Here is an 18,521-nt window from a genome sequence, read left to right as displayed (position 1 = left end):
GGAGAGGTCAGGGATGCATACCTAAACTGCAACTTTCAGAGACAGAAGAGGCTCGGAGCCTGAATTCAGGGCCTGGCGCGGCCGGGCCACAAAACGTGCGCTTCTCGATATTTAAACGTGTACCATGTAGATGCATTGGCAACTCAGGCCTCAGTGCAGAATTAACGTTTCATTCATGGAAGGCTTAATAACTGACATGCTAACATTAGACGGAAATGCAGGGGCATTGTTATGACAGGCACGGGAAGGGAATTACATGATAACATGGACATACATGGGGCATAGGCTCGTTGATAGGGTGCGAGTGGGGGGACACACTGACCACATAAAATTTCTGTTTCCTCAGTAGCTCCAGTCGCTGGCAGAGCTCGATGCAAGTCTGGAATTGACTTCTTACACTGTCTGGGGAAGGACTTTTCAACAGCCAATCGTCTAGGTATGGGTATACGAAGACCCCCCTGCGGCGTAAAGTAGATGCTACCACTGCCACGCACTTAGTGAACACCTGGGGAGCCGACTTCAACCCAAACGGCAGGACCCTGAACTGGTAGTGGGAGGCCCCCACCCGGAATTGAAGAAATCTTCTGGTACTGGGGTGGATCGGGACATGAAAGTAGGCATCTTGCAGGTCCAGCGAACACATCCAATCTCCCTTCCTGAGATGTGGATATATTTGGTGAAGCGCCAACATGCGAAATCTTTCTTTTTTGACATGCAGGTTGAGTGTTCTCCAGTCCAGAATGGGTCTGTATTCCGCCTTTTGGCCCTTTTTTCTGACCAGAAAATATCGGGAGTACACTCCTTTTCCCCTTTGAGCCACTGGAACTCTCTCAATGGCTACCTTCTCGAGGAGAGTAGTTATTTCATTTTCCAGAAGGTGTAGATGGTGACTCGACGTTGGCATCGGGGGAACAGATGGAGGCGGGGGACTGAAACGAAGACAGCATCCATTCTGAAGTGTAGTCAACACCCATCAATGTTTTGTGATGCTTTGCCACTCTGTTAAATGCCCTGCGATGCTTCCCCCCACTGGAGCGGTCCACGGCGCTGGGGGAAGGAAGGCCTCATTATTTAGACTGGGCTTTGTTGGAATTGTTGCCCTGCCGTTGATTCCCTCCTCCTCTGGGATTACGCTTGCCTCTGTACTGGAACTTTTGCTGTCCCTGCTGGTCTTGACTCTTCTGCCAGTGCGGGGTTTGAACCCGCTGTTTTGAAGAGCCCTTGTTGTAGGAGCGATATTTCTTTTTGAACTCCTTCTTTTTCTCAAGCACTACCGCCTTGAGTGTCCAACTCTGCCTTCATACATTGCATTTCATCATCCGTACTTGCCCCAAACAATGAAGTCCCGGAAAAGGGTAAGTTCAAGATCCTCGCCTGAGCTTCTGGTTTCAAAGCCGTTAGGCGCAACCAGGATGATCTCCTTGCTGATATTCCATGGGCATAGCCATGAGCTGCGAGGGTAGCTCCATCCGCTGCGGCACTAATGACTTGATTTGAGACTTGGCTGCCTTCCAAGAGAATCTCCTCAAAGTCCTTACGGTCTTCTTGAGGGAGTTTTTCCACAAAACGCTGTAGTGAATCCCACAGGGATCTGTCATAACGCCCCAAAAGGGCTTCCGCGTTGGACACCTTGAGAAAGTAAGATGAAGTACTACAGACTCGTCTCCCCCACGAATCTTGTGTCTTGCTCTCCTTGTCTGGAGGTACCGTGGAGGAGGAGGAGACCGCACTGGACTTTTTCGCCGCTGCGATTATTACTGAGTCTGGAGGCGGATCAGCTCTGAGAAACAAGAGGGTCCTCCTCTGGCGATCGGTACTTCTTGATGATCCTCGCCGGAGCAGCTTTTACCGTTGCTGGAGTGAGAAACACCTCCATCACCGGCTCTATAATCCCAGGTACCAAAGGCAACAGAGGTTTGGGTACAGACCTGTGATGCAGGGTTTCAAAGATCACTGAGGTCTTGATCTGTGGAGTTGTTAAGGGCACTCCCAGTTTCAGAGCCCCCTACCCAGTATGTCCTGAAACGTGAAGATATCATCAATTGGAGAATTCCTTCCTGGTGGAGAGTCCGTCAAAGCAGGCGAGTAGTCTCTATGAGAGCGTGTAGGAGAAGAAGATGGAGTACTTTGTTCTCTCCTTCTGCTCCTAGATCTTGTTCTTCGCCTGGTTGACCGCACCCTAGAATGTGACCTTTCTCTGTGCCGCACCGGGGAGCGTGATCTTTCTCTGGGCCTCAACAGAGAGCGTGACCATTCTCAAGGCCTGAAGATAGGCTCTTGCATCCTAGACGCCGTCTCCTTGTCTGTGGCCCAGTGGTGTAGTGGCCTATACCATCTTGGAGACAGCCTGGGCGACTTCGGCGCAGTGTCCCTCACTGGGGAGCGTGCAGGAGGTGTTATATCCTGTTGTCCATGCGGGGGATGTACAGGAGAACGCCTCGATCCCTCGCTGTCGGATGAATAAATGACTACATTGGTGATCCACCTCGAGGAACAGGAGAGAAGCCTGAGGGGGATGAAGACAGGCTCACAGGAGATGCTGGGGATCTCGAGTGACTCTGAGAACCACGGTGTTCTGGTGTTCTCTTCCAATTGGTAGAGCGACTGACGCTCACTGGAGAGTCATGTACTCCTTCCGCAGCTGAGGCTGATCTTGGAGACCTCTGCGATCGAGGCCCATGACTTGGAGACGGAGACGGCCGACTCGACGTCTTGGTCTGCTACGCCACTGCTGGCTGAGACTGCTGGGATTGTACTGGAGACCCTTGCCTCGACAACACCTGTCTCGACGTCGAACAAGGCCTTCTCGACGTCGAGCGTTGATAGCTGGACGCCGACAGAGGGTGTTTCGACGCTGAATGCCCTCGACTAGACTCCAATGGATGTCTCGACGTCGAACCCCGATGTCCTGGCGGCGACGGAGAGTTCCTCGAAGTCGAGCGTCGATGATGTGATGCCGACTGAGGATGCCCGACGTCGACCGTCGATGACTGGACGGCGATGGAGGATGCCTTGACGTTGAACGCCGATGGCCTGGCTCCGACGGAGGGTGCCTCGACGTCGATGAGTAGACACCGACGGAGGATGCCTCGACGTCGAATGCCGATGACTAGGCATCGACGGAGGCTGCGACGTCAAAGACTGGACCTGAAGCTTCGACGGTGGAGGTCTCGACGTCGAGCTCCTCTGCTTCAACGGAGACCTCTCTCTCGACGCTGCACGTTGCCCTGTTGACGGCAGCGGAGTTACCTTGACTCTCGACGCTGAAGTCTTCACCGTCGAGGGGAGTTGACTCGTCGTCGTCGTCGGTGGAACCTTCAACGTCGATCCCGACGCTGAAGGAGAGCAAGTCGGGACATCTCTCGACGTCGGCTGCGTCCTCCGCTTTTTCTTTCTCTTTGGAGACCTACCTCTCTCAGAAAGTCCATAAATTCGAATTCTTTCTCTATCCTTAAGAGTTCTCCTTGACAAGGACTTGCAGTGATCACAATTTCCTGCAGAATGTGTGTCAGGAAGACAGAGGATACACACAGGATGTGTATCAAGTCCTAGCCTTTTTCTTCCCACAGGAAGGGCAGGAGTCAAAAAGCGAAGGCTTGAACTAAAAAAAGGCAGCACTATCTCTCTAAAGCAAAAAAACGTCGAGTGAATACAAAAATTGAAGTAAATCACCAAGAATTTCTGACAGAAAGTCAAAAAAAGGTGGGAGCTGTTTGACCAGGGTCCTGACAGAAGGAGCCGGAAAGAATAAAAGACCTAACAGTCACCCCTGAGGCATGATGGGAAGCCTGGGGTCATGGCTGCCTTAAAGGCACGGTGTCAGTTTTTAGCTGAAAATGCTTTCAGTTTCTGTGTTATTGCTTCTCAATGCAGCCTAGGGCTGACAATTTCTTTTATGAGCAATTTTCAGGATTTAGGAGTGGTTTTACTCATTAAAACACAAAGTGCAAGGCTATTTGACCTAATGTGTTTTTTGTTCCTTACTAATTGCTGTACTTAAGTGTTTACATAGTCTAGCCTTGGTTTTGGGGCTGAATTCGTGTGAGAAAAATAATATATGTACGTACATAGATAGGGAGCGAGATATATGTGTTTTTACATATATATTTTTATATTGTTTCCGGGGTCCCGCACATGGGCAGGAATATTCAGTGCTTATGACTATTGATGAGGATCCCCTGGAAGAGAATCATCTTTGCGGGGCAATAATGTGCATCTTTGTGCCAGAGTCTAAGTGAATTTCCTGCATTCAATTACATTTTATTGCTAATCCTACTACAGCCTTGAAAATTACCCTAATTCCAGATCCTGCACAAGTGTGCGACCAATCTCATACCAAATATATGATAGGCAAACAGTACACATGATCATATTTCATCATTATTAAAATCAACCCATAGAAAATCATGGGAAAAATCTACTGCACGGGGCAAACATCATCTGCATTCCCATGTGGGGAATTTATAAACATGAATTCCGCGCAAGTGCGCTCTATACCCTCTTTTATATGATGTGTTTTCAATATTTAACAAAATAATCAGGTACTCGTCCAATATAACAGTATGGATCATACACTTAATTCATAGCAGCCATATTCAACAGTTCTAGGCTATCAATGTTCAATTTTTAAACATTCGCCTCTATGTATTCCGATACCCTAATAACTCTCAAATTAAAAATGATATAAAAAAAGTTACATGTAAAAAATGAGCGATGTGTGTGGGGACACTGTGCATAAGTGAACAGGGAATTTAAAATAGGGGGCGGAAGCTCTGGCCGGAGCCCGTAGTGCGGCAGCACCTGTGGAAGCATTCCGGTTCCGGCCCACTGATTAATTCTCCCGCACAGGCGGGGAATTAACGGCACGTGGGCGGAGCGGCAACGTTCAGACGGCTCCCGGCCGTCATGATAAGTCAAAGAGCTGCATCCAAACTAAAAGGTATCGGTTAGAATGCTATGTGTTTCCCCAGTTTTTTATTAGTTTAATGTGGCTAATAAGGGTTAGTTTGGGTAGAAATTCCCTATTAGCAAAGCTAACCGATACAATTGTGGGACATTTCAAATCCTGGATTTGTGCTTCTCCATACCAAACACTCTTGAAATATGCTGCCCATCTCTCATTGTGTAATGTAACTTTTCCTACAGACTGATTTACAGCGACATGGTTCATTGTCTCTATATACAGTGTGTGGTGTAAAGTGCTCTGACACCTTCAAATGGTATGAGCAGCACTATAAAACAAATGAATGCATGTGAGAGAGGGCCTAAGGAGAGAAGAGGGGCACTGTTGGAGGGTGGCAGTGAAGAAAACTGTGCAGCAGGAGGTCACAGGAGAGGGGGCACAAAAAGTGTCACATCAGGCACCACCAGTACTAAAGCCAGTACTGGGGAAGCAAGGCTTAAGCAGATAATCCTTTAATTCCTTTCAGCATACGCCCTTACAGACTGTAGTTTGTTGCTCAGCTGGAATAGGTAGACGAGGTTGACATTCTCCCACCTTTTTCTTCCTGATGCAGTTAGGGAGTAGGCACAATTTAGTGTCCCATGACTTTGTACCACGCTGCAATGTTAGTGGGGGCTGCAGGACTGGGTTTCTATTGCCTCTCTGAGGCTGGGAGTGATGTGACACTAAGGTGGGGGTTGGGGAGGAGAGTGGAACAATATGCATGAGAAAAAAAGCAGGACCTTACGTCTTTATGGTGCTGCAGGTGGTACACTCTCCCCAATTACATTTGGAAGCAGCAATAAGGACGTGACCAAATGCAGAATTCTCAAGTTTCCTAGGACCAAGCATGAGCATCTCATCCAGTTCAGGTTTTTTTTACTTATTTTCTTGAACGTTTGGTCTTATAAGTTAGCCCATTATAAAATTGGGACTACAAGTCCCAGAATTCTAAGTAAGTATCTGTTCTCTATAAGCTGCTCAGGCGGAGGGCGGCAAGTGTGCTCCCTCCTTGAGGCAAATTAAGTAGTTGGTTTTATGCCCCACTCTCTTTGAAGTTCACCAGCTGCCACGGGTGCTCTCCCAGACCGGGTTGTTCTTAAAAGACTTGTTGGGCCCCTCCAATGGATACGGGCTGCTTTAAAAAAAAAATGTATTCGCAATCTGAAAGAAACAGGTTAGTATTAGATTCCTTACCTTAGAATATCCCCAGGCGTCAGAAGGGATCTGGAAAATTTTGCGTAGCAGTACCCCTGCGCGTCGGTAGGCGTCGTCTGCGGCTCCGTGTCCGTCGTCGGCGCCGGGGTGACGTTGTCGTAGTACTTAGACGCCTCCCTCGCGTGCTGACGTCAGTTCTTCTTTTTTCCGCGCCAGCAAGCGCAGGTCCGGACAAAGTGGTACCATTTAGTAATTTTTTGACTAAGCTTTTTCGATCCATTTGGGATCCGTTTCGAGTCTACGACTCCATCGGTTTCGGTAGGGATGCCCGGGTTCAAGCCCTGTGCCAACTGCAACCGACTGATGTCGGTTACCGACCCCCATCGCCGGTGCCTACATTGCCTGGGGCCCGACCACGATGACAAGTTGTGCCCAGACTGCCGGGCCTTGATGTCGAAGGCTAGGCAGGAGCGGTCCCGTAAGCGCCTCGAGCTCCGGCAGTCGGCCCCGCGCCGCTCACGGTCCGAATCCGGAAGGAGGTCGAGGGACCTGTCGCGGGGCCGGAGTCATCACAGCTCGGCGAGTCTACACCACTCGTCGGGTTCCAAGTCCTCAGGTAAGAGGCACAAGAAGTCGAAGAGACGACATCGCTTTTCTGACTCCCCCCGACGCTCGCGCGACCTGGCCGGGGTTTGGGTGACACCGCCTACGCGGCTCCGCCGGAGCCGGAGGCGTCGCGGCCTGCTTAATACCCGCCGAACCCTGGGCAGAACGGGACGCCGGAGGAGATCGAGGCCTTCCTCATGGCCATGAGGTCGCTCACTCCTCCGTCGGGTTCTGCGGTGACTTCGGGCCTAGCGGCCCCAACTGGGAACCCAAGCGGGCCGGGTGCTTCGGCCCGACGCCGTCGGGTGCTTCGGGGCCTCTTCGGTGCCTCTTGGGCCACTACACCCACTCTCTGTGGGATACGGTTGCAGAAGCGCTGCCTGAGCGCCCAGAGGGGGCCCGGGTGAAACTCGCTCAAGCCCTCGCGGAGGGAAGAGACGCAGCGCGGTATTCAATACGATGTGGACTGGATACCACAGACTCCCTAGGAAGAGCGATTTCCACGTCTGTGGCGGTTCGCCCCCACGCCTGGCTGAGGTCCGCCAACTTTTCGGCCGATGTCCAGAACACTCTTATGGACATGCCGTTCGATGGCAGCCACCTCTTTGGCAAGGCAGATAGTGTGCTGGAACGCTTTAAGGACTCCAGGGCTACGTCCAAGTCCTTGGGCCCGTCGGCCCCGCGCCAGCAATCTTCTGCCCAGCGCTCCTTTTGTGGCCACGGAAGGGGCGCCCCCACACGTCCTGCCAGCCACGTGCCGCAGCCTACCGTTCAGCGCGGCGGCGGACGTAGTTATCGTCCTGGCGGTAACAGGGGACAATGGCGCGGACAGTCCACATCCAACCCCGCAGCATCCGCCTCAAAGCCCTCCTAGTCCGAGCTTTCAGGCCCATTTGACGGTAGTGGGGGGCAGGGTTCCCCATCACCTCCTCCACTGGCACTCCATCACGTCGGACAGGTGGGTGCTGCAAATTGTCCGAAGGGGCTACTCCCTCCCCTTCGAGGCGACCCCTCCAGCCATGCCACCGCAGAACCACCGTGTTTCGGGGGATCACTTGAAACTTCTGCAAGAGGAAGTTGCGGCCTTCTTGTCCAAGGGGGCCATCGAGCGCGTTCCTGGGCCAGAAGTAGGGTGTGGTTGTTACTCCCACTACTTTCTGGTTCCCAAGCAGGGCAAAGGGGGCCTACGCCCTATCTTGGACCTGCGGAACATCAACGGCTTCCTCCGGAAGGAGAAGTTCAAGATGCTGACTCTCGCTCAGGCCTTAGCTGCCCTGGACCCTGGAGACTGGATGGTGGCGTTGAACTTGCAGGACGCATATTTTCACATCCCCGTCCTGCCGGCCCACCGGCGTTACCTGCGGTTCACAGTAGACAACGAGCAATTTCAGTTTACCGTGCTCCCCTTCGGCCTTACCAGCGCCCCACGGGTGTTCACGAAAGTGATGGTGGTGGTCACAGCTCATCTGCGCAGGTCAGGGGTTTCAGTCTTCCCCTACCTAGACGACTGGTTGTTGAAGGCGGGCTCGCCCCAGACAGTCGTCAGCCACCTCCAGACTATGGCCGACCTCCTGCACCTGCTGGGGTTCTCCATCAATGTGCCGTAGTCGCACCTGTGTCCCTCCCAGAAGCTCCTCTTCATCGGAGCAGTTCTAGACTCGGCGCAATTTCGGGTTTATCCTCCCAAACAGCGAGTTCGGGATATTCAGGCTCTGATTCCGATCTTTCAGCCGTTATCCCGAGTCTCGGTCAGGTTGACGCTGCGGCTTCTGGGGCTGATGGCCTCCTGCATCCTTCTTGTGCATCACACCCGGTGGCGGATGCGGGCTCTGCAGTGTGACCTGAAGTTTCAGTGGGCCCAGCATCAAGGCAACTTGTCCGACCAAGTCTTGATTTCGGAGGGCACTGCAAGACCATTGCAATGGTGGCTCACGGACCGCGATTGGGTCAGCGGCAGATCCCTCTCCCTACCCCAACCAGAGCACGTAGTTGTGAAGGACGCGTCCCTTCAGGGCTGGGGGGGGCCACATGGGAGAGGCGGAGATCAAAGGCCTCTGTTCTCCGGCGGAGTCCCGGCTCCACATCAACCTTCTGGAGCTGCGGACGATCCGGCTTGCACTGAAGGCATTCCTCCCCTCTGTCCGGGGGAGTGTAGTGCAGGTGTTCACGGACAACACCACCGCCATGTGGTACTGCAACAAACAGGGTGGGGTGGGGTTGTGGACCCTTTGCCAGGAGGCTCTGCGCCTCTGGCAGTGGCTGGAACATCAGGGCGTGACCCTGGTGGTTCAACACCTGGCAGGTTCCCTGAACGCCAGGGCGGACGAACTCAGCCATCGGTGCATGATGGATCACGAATGGCGTCTGAACTCGGACGTGGCGCAAGGCCTCTTTCAGCAGTAGGGAGAGCCTTGGTTAGATCTATTCGCCACCGAAGAGAACGCGCAATGTCATCAGTTCTGCGCGTTGGAATTTCCAAGGAGGCACTTGCTTGGAGACGCTTTTCTTCGTGAGTGCAGTTGCGGTCTGTTGTACGCCTTTCCGCCTATACCACTTCTGCCCAGAGTGCTGAAGAAGATCAGGCGCAACCGGGCCCAAGTCATCCTTGTGGCTCCAGACTGGGCACAAAGATACTGGTATCCCGAGCTACTCAGCATGTCAGTCGATCTCCCGATTCGTCTGTCTCTTCAGGAGGGCCTTCTGTCGCAGCAGCAGGGGACGGTCCTCCACCTGAACCTGTCCAGTCTCCACTTATATGCGTGGAGATTGAGCGGCGGCAGTTGAGGCCATTTGACTTGCCTCCTGAAGTCTGTAATGTGATACTGGCAGCCAGGTGTCCCTCCACAAAATCGGAATACGCCTGCAGGTGGAATAAATTTGTGGCATGGTGCACAGCAAAGGCTGTGGATCCCCTTTCTGCCCCTCTTTCAGAGGTTCTCCTCTTTCTTCTTTCTCTTGCCCAGCAGGGCTCTGCTCTGGGCACTCTAAAGGGCTACCTCTTTGCCATTTCCGCCTTCTTAAGGCTCCCCGATCAGCCCTCTTTGTTCAAGCCCCCAGTTGTAAATAGGTTTTTGAAGGGCATCACTCATATGTTCCCTCCTGTTCCTTTTGTGATACCTCAGTGGGACTTGAACCTTGTTTGACTTATCTGATGTGCGCTCCCTTCAAGCCACTTCATAACTGTCCCCTTCGTCTTCTTACCCTAAAGACTGCATTCCTGGTTGCCATCACCTCTGCCAGAAGAGTGAGTGAGCTCCAGGCTCTTTCTTCTAAACCTCCTTTCCTTTCTGTCCATCTGGACAAAGTTGTGTTGCAGACGCAACCCTCTTTCCTGCCCAAGGTAGTCACAGCCTTCTACATCGGGCAGTCCATCACCTTGACCACCTTCTTTCAGCCTCCGCATCCCTCGAAAGAGGAAGAGAGGCTCCACCGTCTGGACCCAAAACGTGCGCTCTCATACTATCTGGATCGCACACGCCAGTTCCGGGTGGATGACCAACTCTTTGTTGGTTACGTGGGCGCTAAGAAGAGTCGGGCGGTGCACAAACGAACCATCTCTCGATGGGTCGTCTTGTGCATCAAGAGTTGCTACTCTTTGGCAAGGAAGGAGCCTCCTGTTGGGCTGAGGGCCCATTCCAGTCGGACCACGGCGGCTACCACTGCCCTGGGCCGTGGAGTCCCCTTGCCGGACATCTGTCAGGCAGCTACGTGGGCCTCGCTGCACACGTTCGCAAGACACTACTGCCTGGACAGCCAAGTCCAGAGAGATGGCTTTTTCGGTCGTTCCGTTCTCCAGGACTTTCTGGTGTGATCATTGGTTTGCAGACCCACCACCGGGGTTGGTATTGCTGGGGTATCTATTCTAAGGTAAGGAATCAAATACTAACCTGTTTCTTTCAGATGCACAAGTTACTTACCTTCGGTAACGATATATCTGTAAGAAACAGTAGTTAGAATTAGATTCCTTACCGCCCCACCCATCCTCCCCGTTCTGCAAACTGATATCTAGGGTTAAGGTCATCCCCTTTCAGGGCCCTAGTTTTATGGCACCAGTGCTGGTTTTTATCATGGCTCTGCGTTTTCTGGAGCAGAAAAGCTGTGTATAAGAACTGACGTCAGCGCGCGAGGGCGGCGTTCAAGTACTCCGATGACGTCATCCCGGCGCGAACAACGGACGTGGAGCCGCAGACGACGCCTACCGACGCGCAGGGGTACTGCTACGCAAAATTTTCCGGATCCAGTCTGACGCCTAGGGATATTCTAAGGTAAGGAATCTAATACTACTACTGTTTCTTACAGATATATTGTTACCGAAGGGAATTAACTTGTAAGTAACTTGTGCTTTAGGAAAGTAAATGCAACAATGGGGGTCTGAGGTCCCTTGTAGGCCACAATTCTTTTTTTCGCAGCCATTTACCAGCTACCAAATTGTGACTTGCTAAATTAACGTTTATTAGACAGGTCATTATACAACACTCTTCTAATCGACTTTTTGCGATGTGACCTATTAGAACATAAGTGACATTAAAAAATAACTCGCTGGTTCCAAAACATAGCCACTCAATTTTCACCATTTATTTGCGACCTGCTTTTATATACATCACGCTAATAGGGTACTTCTGGTAAACATGGGTGCTTGCTATCCCATGGTCCGAATCAGGTGTGCTTCATAGCTCCCAGTGGAATACAACAGTAAATGCACATACTGCCGAAGTAGTTGATTCTCCAGTGTCCTGCCTTGTCGTGACTGTCCTTGATCATTGCTGCGAAAGTAACTTTTGACGAAGCTTTTATAACAAGAGCATATTTGGTCCATTCTAAACTTCCCTGAACATCGCCAGTGCTGAACTGATAAATTGTCAGTGACTTCTTGTCCTTTGGCATTAGTAGCCCTTGGATGCCTTGGACCTGATTTTCCTGCATTGTTAGTTTGTCTTAAGCAGCATACTTTTCATAGCATTTTTTCCTATTCCATCATCGTCTGAGCCAAAGTTAAACAAGCATTAGAAATGCAATAGGTTTTAAAAACAATTGAGTTTGAGCTATGGCACAGCTCAACAGCTACCGGACAGAAATTGCCACTTTGCAGGTGCCGAACAGAATATTGCTCCATGAAACGGCCCAAAAGCCTAACACAATGTTGATAGCCTAGAAAATGAAAAGGCAGATCAGGATGATAAGGAGGAACCGCTGATGTATTTGGATGGCCAACGCAAGGCAGCAATGAGTGAAATCGCCTGGACGTGACCCGAGCACGCAAAGGCGGGAGAATCAGACCCAATGCTCCAATGAAAACCCTGTATGTTTAAATGGCACAACAACGGACAATTGGCAAATCATGGACATGCCAAAAGCCGATAGAGGAGATAACAACAGGTCTTACATGCTCGCTGCCTAGGTTCGACCTAAAATTGGCCACATTGTTCCTATTTTTTTGAGAGGGAAGAGGCACATCTTAAAGCTTTGACATTGTGAGGTCACTGTAAGTCATATGTCTCAGTTTCATGACTGCCTTTTGCAATGTATAATATGTATCCTGGGAAAGAGCGGAACACAGTGCTTCTCTGTTAGCTTGCCTCATTCACAACCACCCTCAGTAGACCTTAAAGAAACTCTATAATAGCCATTCCCTCTCTGTTAAATTTTTCTAATATGCGGACACCTTACCTTTGTTTAGTTCCTGTTAAATTGTTATGATGTTCATTTACTAGAAGTACGTATTTGTCTTGAATTTTGAAACACTGCATAGTTTGTTTCTCTTGATAATTTGTTTGTCATTATCTAATTTTAACTCTATTGCTCAAAGTGTTTTGCCTGACCATAAATTTGGTTCATGTTTTAAGTAGGTTTTTGCTCCGAGCGAACAAGAGCCAGCTGGAATGGCTTCTGCAGCTAAAAAGCTCTTCCTCTAGTGCTTTAGTCAGCATGCCATAGATTCCTTTGTGTTTAAGAAAGATACGTATGGTCATCAAATTCCAAGGAATGAGAGCAAAGCTCAAGTGCACAACATCTGGTAACCCTTATATTTAAACTAGATCGCTAACCATATACACTCTCCCCTCTGCCTTCTCTCCCTCAAAGGTTGGTGTGGGGCAGCATCAGTGCTTGGAGTTCACTTTGTCCTGCACATTCCATCAACCAGGTGAGGTATACCTTCCAAGCTATCTAATATCTTTGCCTTGTTTTACAGCCCCAAAGTTGTTCCCAGTCGCATACAACCTTGTCAAGCCATTTTTGAGCGAGGACACCCGCAAGAAAATAATCGTATTGGGAGGTAAGAGATCTGCAACCCACTTTCCTGAAGCAGTGGGAATGGATGGAGGCTGCATAGACATCACACAGAATGGTGTTAGAGAGCTCTAGATAGTGAAGCTGGCCATACATAGGAACACACACCCTATCCACATGTTGGTGATTCTACCTAACCCTAGTATATATTGTTGTATTTACAGAGGTCATATAAACAAAGTGCCTGCTACGATAAACGTTCTGTGTTAATGTCTATGCTGCTTCTTGAAACTAGGTACTCGATGTATCAAATACTTTTGAAAAATGGGTATGTGGCAGTTGTAACAGAGACAAGTTAATGTGAGGGTGAGGAGTGAGTGATCATTCCAGAAATTCGAAAAGGCATGAAAACAGCCAATTTGGAAGGGTTAAGGAGTGGCCAAAAAATATTTTGCTAGGGAGTGGAGTATGTATTGTGCACAGTGAGGAAATGCAGTTCATTATATGGTGTGGTTGTGCAATCTCACTGTGTAATAAACTCACAACCCTGTCTTGGGTTCAGTCAAGCTCGTTTGTAAAACCTCAACTCAACCCTGGGTAGCTGTGGCTTTGAGCAGTCAGGCTTTTACAAAGGAACCTAGTGCAAAGCATTTAGAAGTATCAAAACAATTGAACAAGAACGAAAAACGACACAAAAGAAATCGGACCCCAATTTTAAAAATAGATCTTATTTTTATGAGTTTGTAGACACCAAAACAAACAAAATACACTGTAGGGGAGATACAGATTTTTTAGCAAATCGTTAAATCACTGCTTTTCTCTGAAAATGCAAACAAGCATTTAACAAATACCGCAGTTAGTGGTTCTTTGAAAACTTTTGATGAAGTTGTGTTTGGCTACTCTGGCCCCCTTGTGGCAGCAACTATGGTAGGAAGCAAGTTAAGGGGCCGGTAGGCTTAATAGGACAGTTACCTTGCAGTCAAAGCTGTCTTTAGTACAGTTTCAGGCCCTATGGGCAAACCTCCGTAGACATCAATAGAGTGGGCCTGAAGCAAGGAATACAGAATGCCAAGGATGCTTCCTGGGGTCATCTTGGTCCACAAACGTGCTGTGGTGATTTTGGCCACCAGCTCGATGTCCCTCTAAGTCCAGAAGAAGTCTAACCAAAAAAACGAATTCTACTGGTCTCCGGTCACAGCTTAACCAAGGGTTCTCTTTAACAGTGGCTGGTGTCAGTCTTGGGCGACCAACCAACTGCACTTTGACGACTGTGCTGTGTCCAGTAGACTCAGGTGAAAATTTTTAGTGACAATATTCAGTCTCCAAGTCTGTGCCTTGGAGCGCAGCAAAGAACAAGCAATTGTTGATACCAACTTTGACAAGGCAGCACCTTCAGCTTTTGTGACCCTGGAACTGTAACAAGAAGTCCGACAACTGACTCTTGGAGTTCACCTCTTCTGTCTGGATCTCAGAGGTCGACTTTTTCCCGAGCAGGGCACCCCAGGAACAGTCCTTTCTTTGCTAGCCCTGGAGCAGCAGGTGCAGTTCATTCTTTGGTGCAGCCTCTCTTTACTAGATCTAGAGTACACAGGGGTGCCTCTTTTATGCTCACAACTTGCTCACGTGGGATGTGGTGACTATTAGCAGTGGGCTACAAGGCACCATCGGATGATGTCTTCTTGCCATGTGTGCCATCTAGCTACCTCAAAGTGCAATGTTCTGTCCACTCCCAAGATAGCAGGATCCTTCTCTCGATGTGTGGAGCTTGGTAGCCCACCCTAGAGGTGAGGCTACCTGCGGGCTGCACATCCATGGGAAAACTGGCAATTATTTCCCCTCTCTGTCCCCAATATTAACCTGTCTACCACAACAAAAGAGCAGCCCTGCTTGTGTGTGTCCACCATTTACCCTTCAAAGGCCACTTGCCCTTTGAAGTTCACTTTTGGGCTTTCACCCTGTGTGGCTTCCTGCTGTGGAAAAGTAACACTTCTCCTAAAGGCAGGCCACAGTTGTTTCCTTTTCTGGGAGTCAGTCACACCTCTCCCCAGGCGGGCAGAATGTTCTCCTGTGGCCAGCACCTGTGAATGGCCACTGGAAAACTTGTGCAACAGAGTGACAACTTTCAAAGGTTGCTTATTACTTAAAAGGTCATATCAAATTCGACTTGGGCATCAAGTCCGGTTCAATGTAAAGGTACTTTTGATACCTTAAAGAACCAACTTTAATAGACCCATTCAGGAGTTAGCACAGCTGAGTAGTCAGCATGTAACCCTGTACTTGCCAATGGGGCTACCACCTTTTTCAACAGTAAAAACAAAACTTTTGGGGTTTTACTGTTAGGGCATATGAAAATATATGTCCCACTTTTTTTTATATACAGGACCCTGTCATAGGGTTTGATAGACCTACCTTAGGGATGACTTTGTCAGTTTACATATCAAAGTCATGTTAGCACTTTAAAACTGCTTACTGATCTGCAGTGGCAGGTTGGGAGAAATATTTTACTTTGTCACACACAATAAGCGCTGCAGTCCATGAGCTACACTTTAACTTACAAGCCCTAGGTACCTGTAGTACCATATATTAGGAACTTATAGGTAAGTTAAGTTATGCAATAGGGTTTAAGCCAATCAAACCTATTCTTTTGAGGGTCAGAGCCCTGGCACTGAGGTCTCGTTAGCAGGCCTCAGTGCAGTCTCCGAGTTGAAAAACTACCAGGATCAGCCAAAACTTTGGGGTTGATTAAGTGAAAAGGGAAATTTCCTTATGCCTACCATTTGGTATTGGGTGTGGCCAATCGTAATGGGAGTAAACAGAATATTTCACTACATTGTACATTGCATAGGGTCTGAATCTGTTTTTGGTGTGTTTGGTTTTTAGTTGCTCTTTATTAGGATCTGCGTCTGTTTATGGTGATCCAATTAATTGGTTCTGGGTCTGTTAAATTATGGAATGTTCTCTTCTGGGCTTTGAGTTCTGGAATGATATGGGCAACTGGCAGAGGAGCTCATCCAGCAGAAGAGGTTCTGCCCAGGACTCAGTAGATTAAGGACAGATCTCTTGGGTTGTGCATGTGCTATTAAACATTAACATAATCAGTTTTGTGTTCAGTGAAGTCAGCTTGGGTAGTAGATTTGATTTTAAAGGCTATCTCTGGGATCCATTTGCTGCTGCATACTGCTCTGCTACACACAGTGCTCTTTTGGGCCCTCACATTTTCAGGAAGTAATCTTTTCTAGTGTTTTCTGTGCTTTAGTAGGGTATTTTCTGGACTTAATCACACAGTGGTTCTGGTGTATGTATAGGCTTATCATCAAGGGATCTTTCATGAACATTGAATTTCAGCCTGCCAGCAGGATCCTAGAAAAATTGAATAAAATAAGTCTTCTATTTTTCTTATATATACGCAAATGCCTATTATTAGACCCGGGATCCCTGATTGGCTGAGGTAGGTACCTTAGGCCAAGTAGGGACCTGCGTTCACACATCAGGGAAAGGAAAGTCACCTTTTTAGATAGCCCCCAACTACGCTCACAATAGTCCAATGCTGACACTACAAATAGACTCCACACAAGTTTTATAAAACGAGTATAAACTTTATGTAAAAAGATATACAATAAAACCAGCATATGATGTTGTGTAATATTTCTCCTGGCCAGTTGTTAGGCCAGCCAGCCCTTGTAAGTTCTGGCAATGTCAATGAGCACTTCTAAAGATTCTCCTGTACTCCTAATTACATGTCATACAGTTCGTAATGCTAGAATCAGGTACTTTTGCAATGTAAAAAAACGTTAATGTGTAACATAGCAATCTGACACTCTGCAATGAAAAGAATACAACGCGTAACGCAACAATCAGGCACTTCGCAAGGTAAAACAATGCAACGCGTACCCTCACCACCAGATGTGTCATTCTGCAATATTGAGGCAATGCGTATATACTAATCTGGTAATTTGTTATGCAGGACTAATGCAATGCGCAATACGCTAATCAGGTAGCTCGTTATGCAGGAACAAGGCAATGCGTCACATGACAATGAAGTAGTTTGTTATACAGAAATGTTGCAATGTGTAATATGTCAGTCAGGTACTCCGCCCTCAGAAATTGAATACTACGTAGTACACTCGGGTCTTGATTACCGGGCCTTAGGCGGTCTGTCCGCCTCCTCTTCTGACCTTCAGTCAGCCTTTCACAGTTGCACCCAACACAGTACGATGTAATTCCAAAGTGCAGCTTCGCACTCCAGCCCCGGTATCACCACTCCTTTTCGCAACATGGGCTCATTACGAGTCGAAGCAGAGGCTCACACTGCCAGCACGAGATAGAGGCTGAGAGCATCTCCCTCCAAGCCCACTCCCCGCCACCAGGAGTCGACACACAATGCCTGGGGGGCACAAACCCACTCTCCTCTCCTCGTCCAGTGGCTGGGCCTCCAAGCAGCTTTGTGGAATGGCAACGGTGGCTCGGGCCGGCAACTCAGCTCCTCCGGGACTGCTGGTCCGGGCCGCTTCACATACGAAGATCTCAGGCTGCCACAAAGCACACGCACACAACATCGCTGAATCTTCCTTTACTCGGAGTGCACGATCCCTGGGCGCTCCACACATGAGTCTCCGGCTGCACAAAGATCACACCTGCAGCGACGCTGAGACTCACTTTACTCCGGTGCACACAAAAACATGGCAAATCCTCCAAAAGTCTCACGGTGCACAACACACCCGCACACAACGGCGTTGAGACTCACTTGGGTTCCAGTGCACACGATGACAAGGCCAATCCTCACGAAAGTCTCACGGTGCACAACGCATCCGCACACAACGGCGTCGAGGCTCACTTGGATTCCGGTGTACGCGATAACAAGCCGACTCCTTCAAGGATCTCAGGCTAGACAGAGCACACGCACCCAGCATCTCTGAGACACACTAGGACTCCAGGTGCCACGATCACAGGGCACTCCTTACAAAGATCTCAGGCTAGACAGAGCACACGCACTCAGCGTCTCTGAGATTCTTCTTTGGAAACGTTTGTGTTCTTGTGTTTCCGGACAGGGAGCCAGCTCACCTCAGGCCCTTGGGGAAAGTTACTTCAGGACACAGCACACCGCAAAGTCCTTCAAGCAGGGGGACACAGCACACAGCAAAATCCCTTGAGCCTTTCCTTGGTTGAAACAGCAAACTGCAGGCCAGCCACAGATCACGCAGCAAGAGCTGTCCTATTGACCATTCTCTTCAGTTGTTTCTTCCTTGGCAAAGGTCCTCTTGACCACGAAGTAGCTCCAGTCTTGTTCACACTTGATCAAGCCATTCTCCAAAGTTCAGAGGCTTCAGTTCTCTTAGTTATACCCCTCAATGGCTTTGAAGTCTTTGTGCTTCAGGGGGCACTGCCCCCTGCTCAAACCAGTTCTGGGTGCCTCCCTGCCCATGACACCTCTCTTCCTTTGATTGGTGGTGGTCGGGATTCCCAATCACTCAGCAAGAGATGGGACAATTGTTTTATAGCAGCAGCCCAGGACTTTTCACCTCTAAGGCTTCTCCTCCCCCTATACTCCAGATGCAGGTCAGCCTGCTGCTGTCCCACCTCCTCCCCT

The 18,521-nt window shown here is 49.3% G+C and overlaps 1 protein-coding gene across 2 annotated transcripts in view; it reads left to right on the top strand.

Moving 5' to 3' along the window:
* The window catches only part of LOC147679626 (SEC14-like protein 2), a 501,045-nt gene that overhangs the window by 320,897 nt on the left and 161,627 nt on the right, over positions 1–18,521 (top strand). For both annotated transcript variants that reach the window (XM_086943203.1, XM_086943204.1), the window contains one exon: positions 12,897–12,980. In XM_086943203.1, coding sequence (XP_086799329.1) covers positions 12,897–12,980 — 84 coding nt within the window. The remainder of the gene's footprint in view (positions 1–12,896; positions 12,981–18,521) is intronic.

The sequence above is a fragment of the Lissotriton vulgaris genome, chromosome 11 (assembly GCF_964263255.1).
Source record: "Lissotriton vulgaris chromosome 11, aLisVul1.2, whole genome shotgun sequence".
Lineage (NCBI taxonomy): Eukaryota > Metazoa > Chordata > Amphibia > Caudata > Salamandridae > Lissotriton > Lissotriton vulgaris.
The sequence above is the reverse complement of the archived record's forward strand: the minus strand, read 5'-3'. Positions and strand labels throughout refer to the sequence as shown.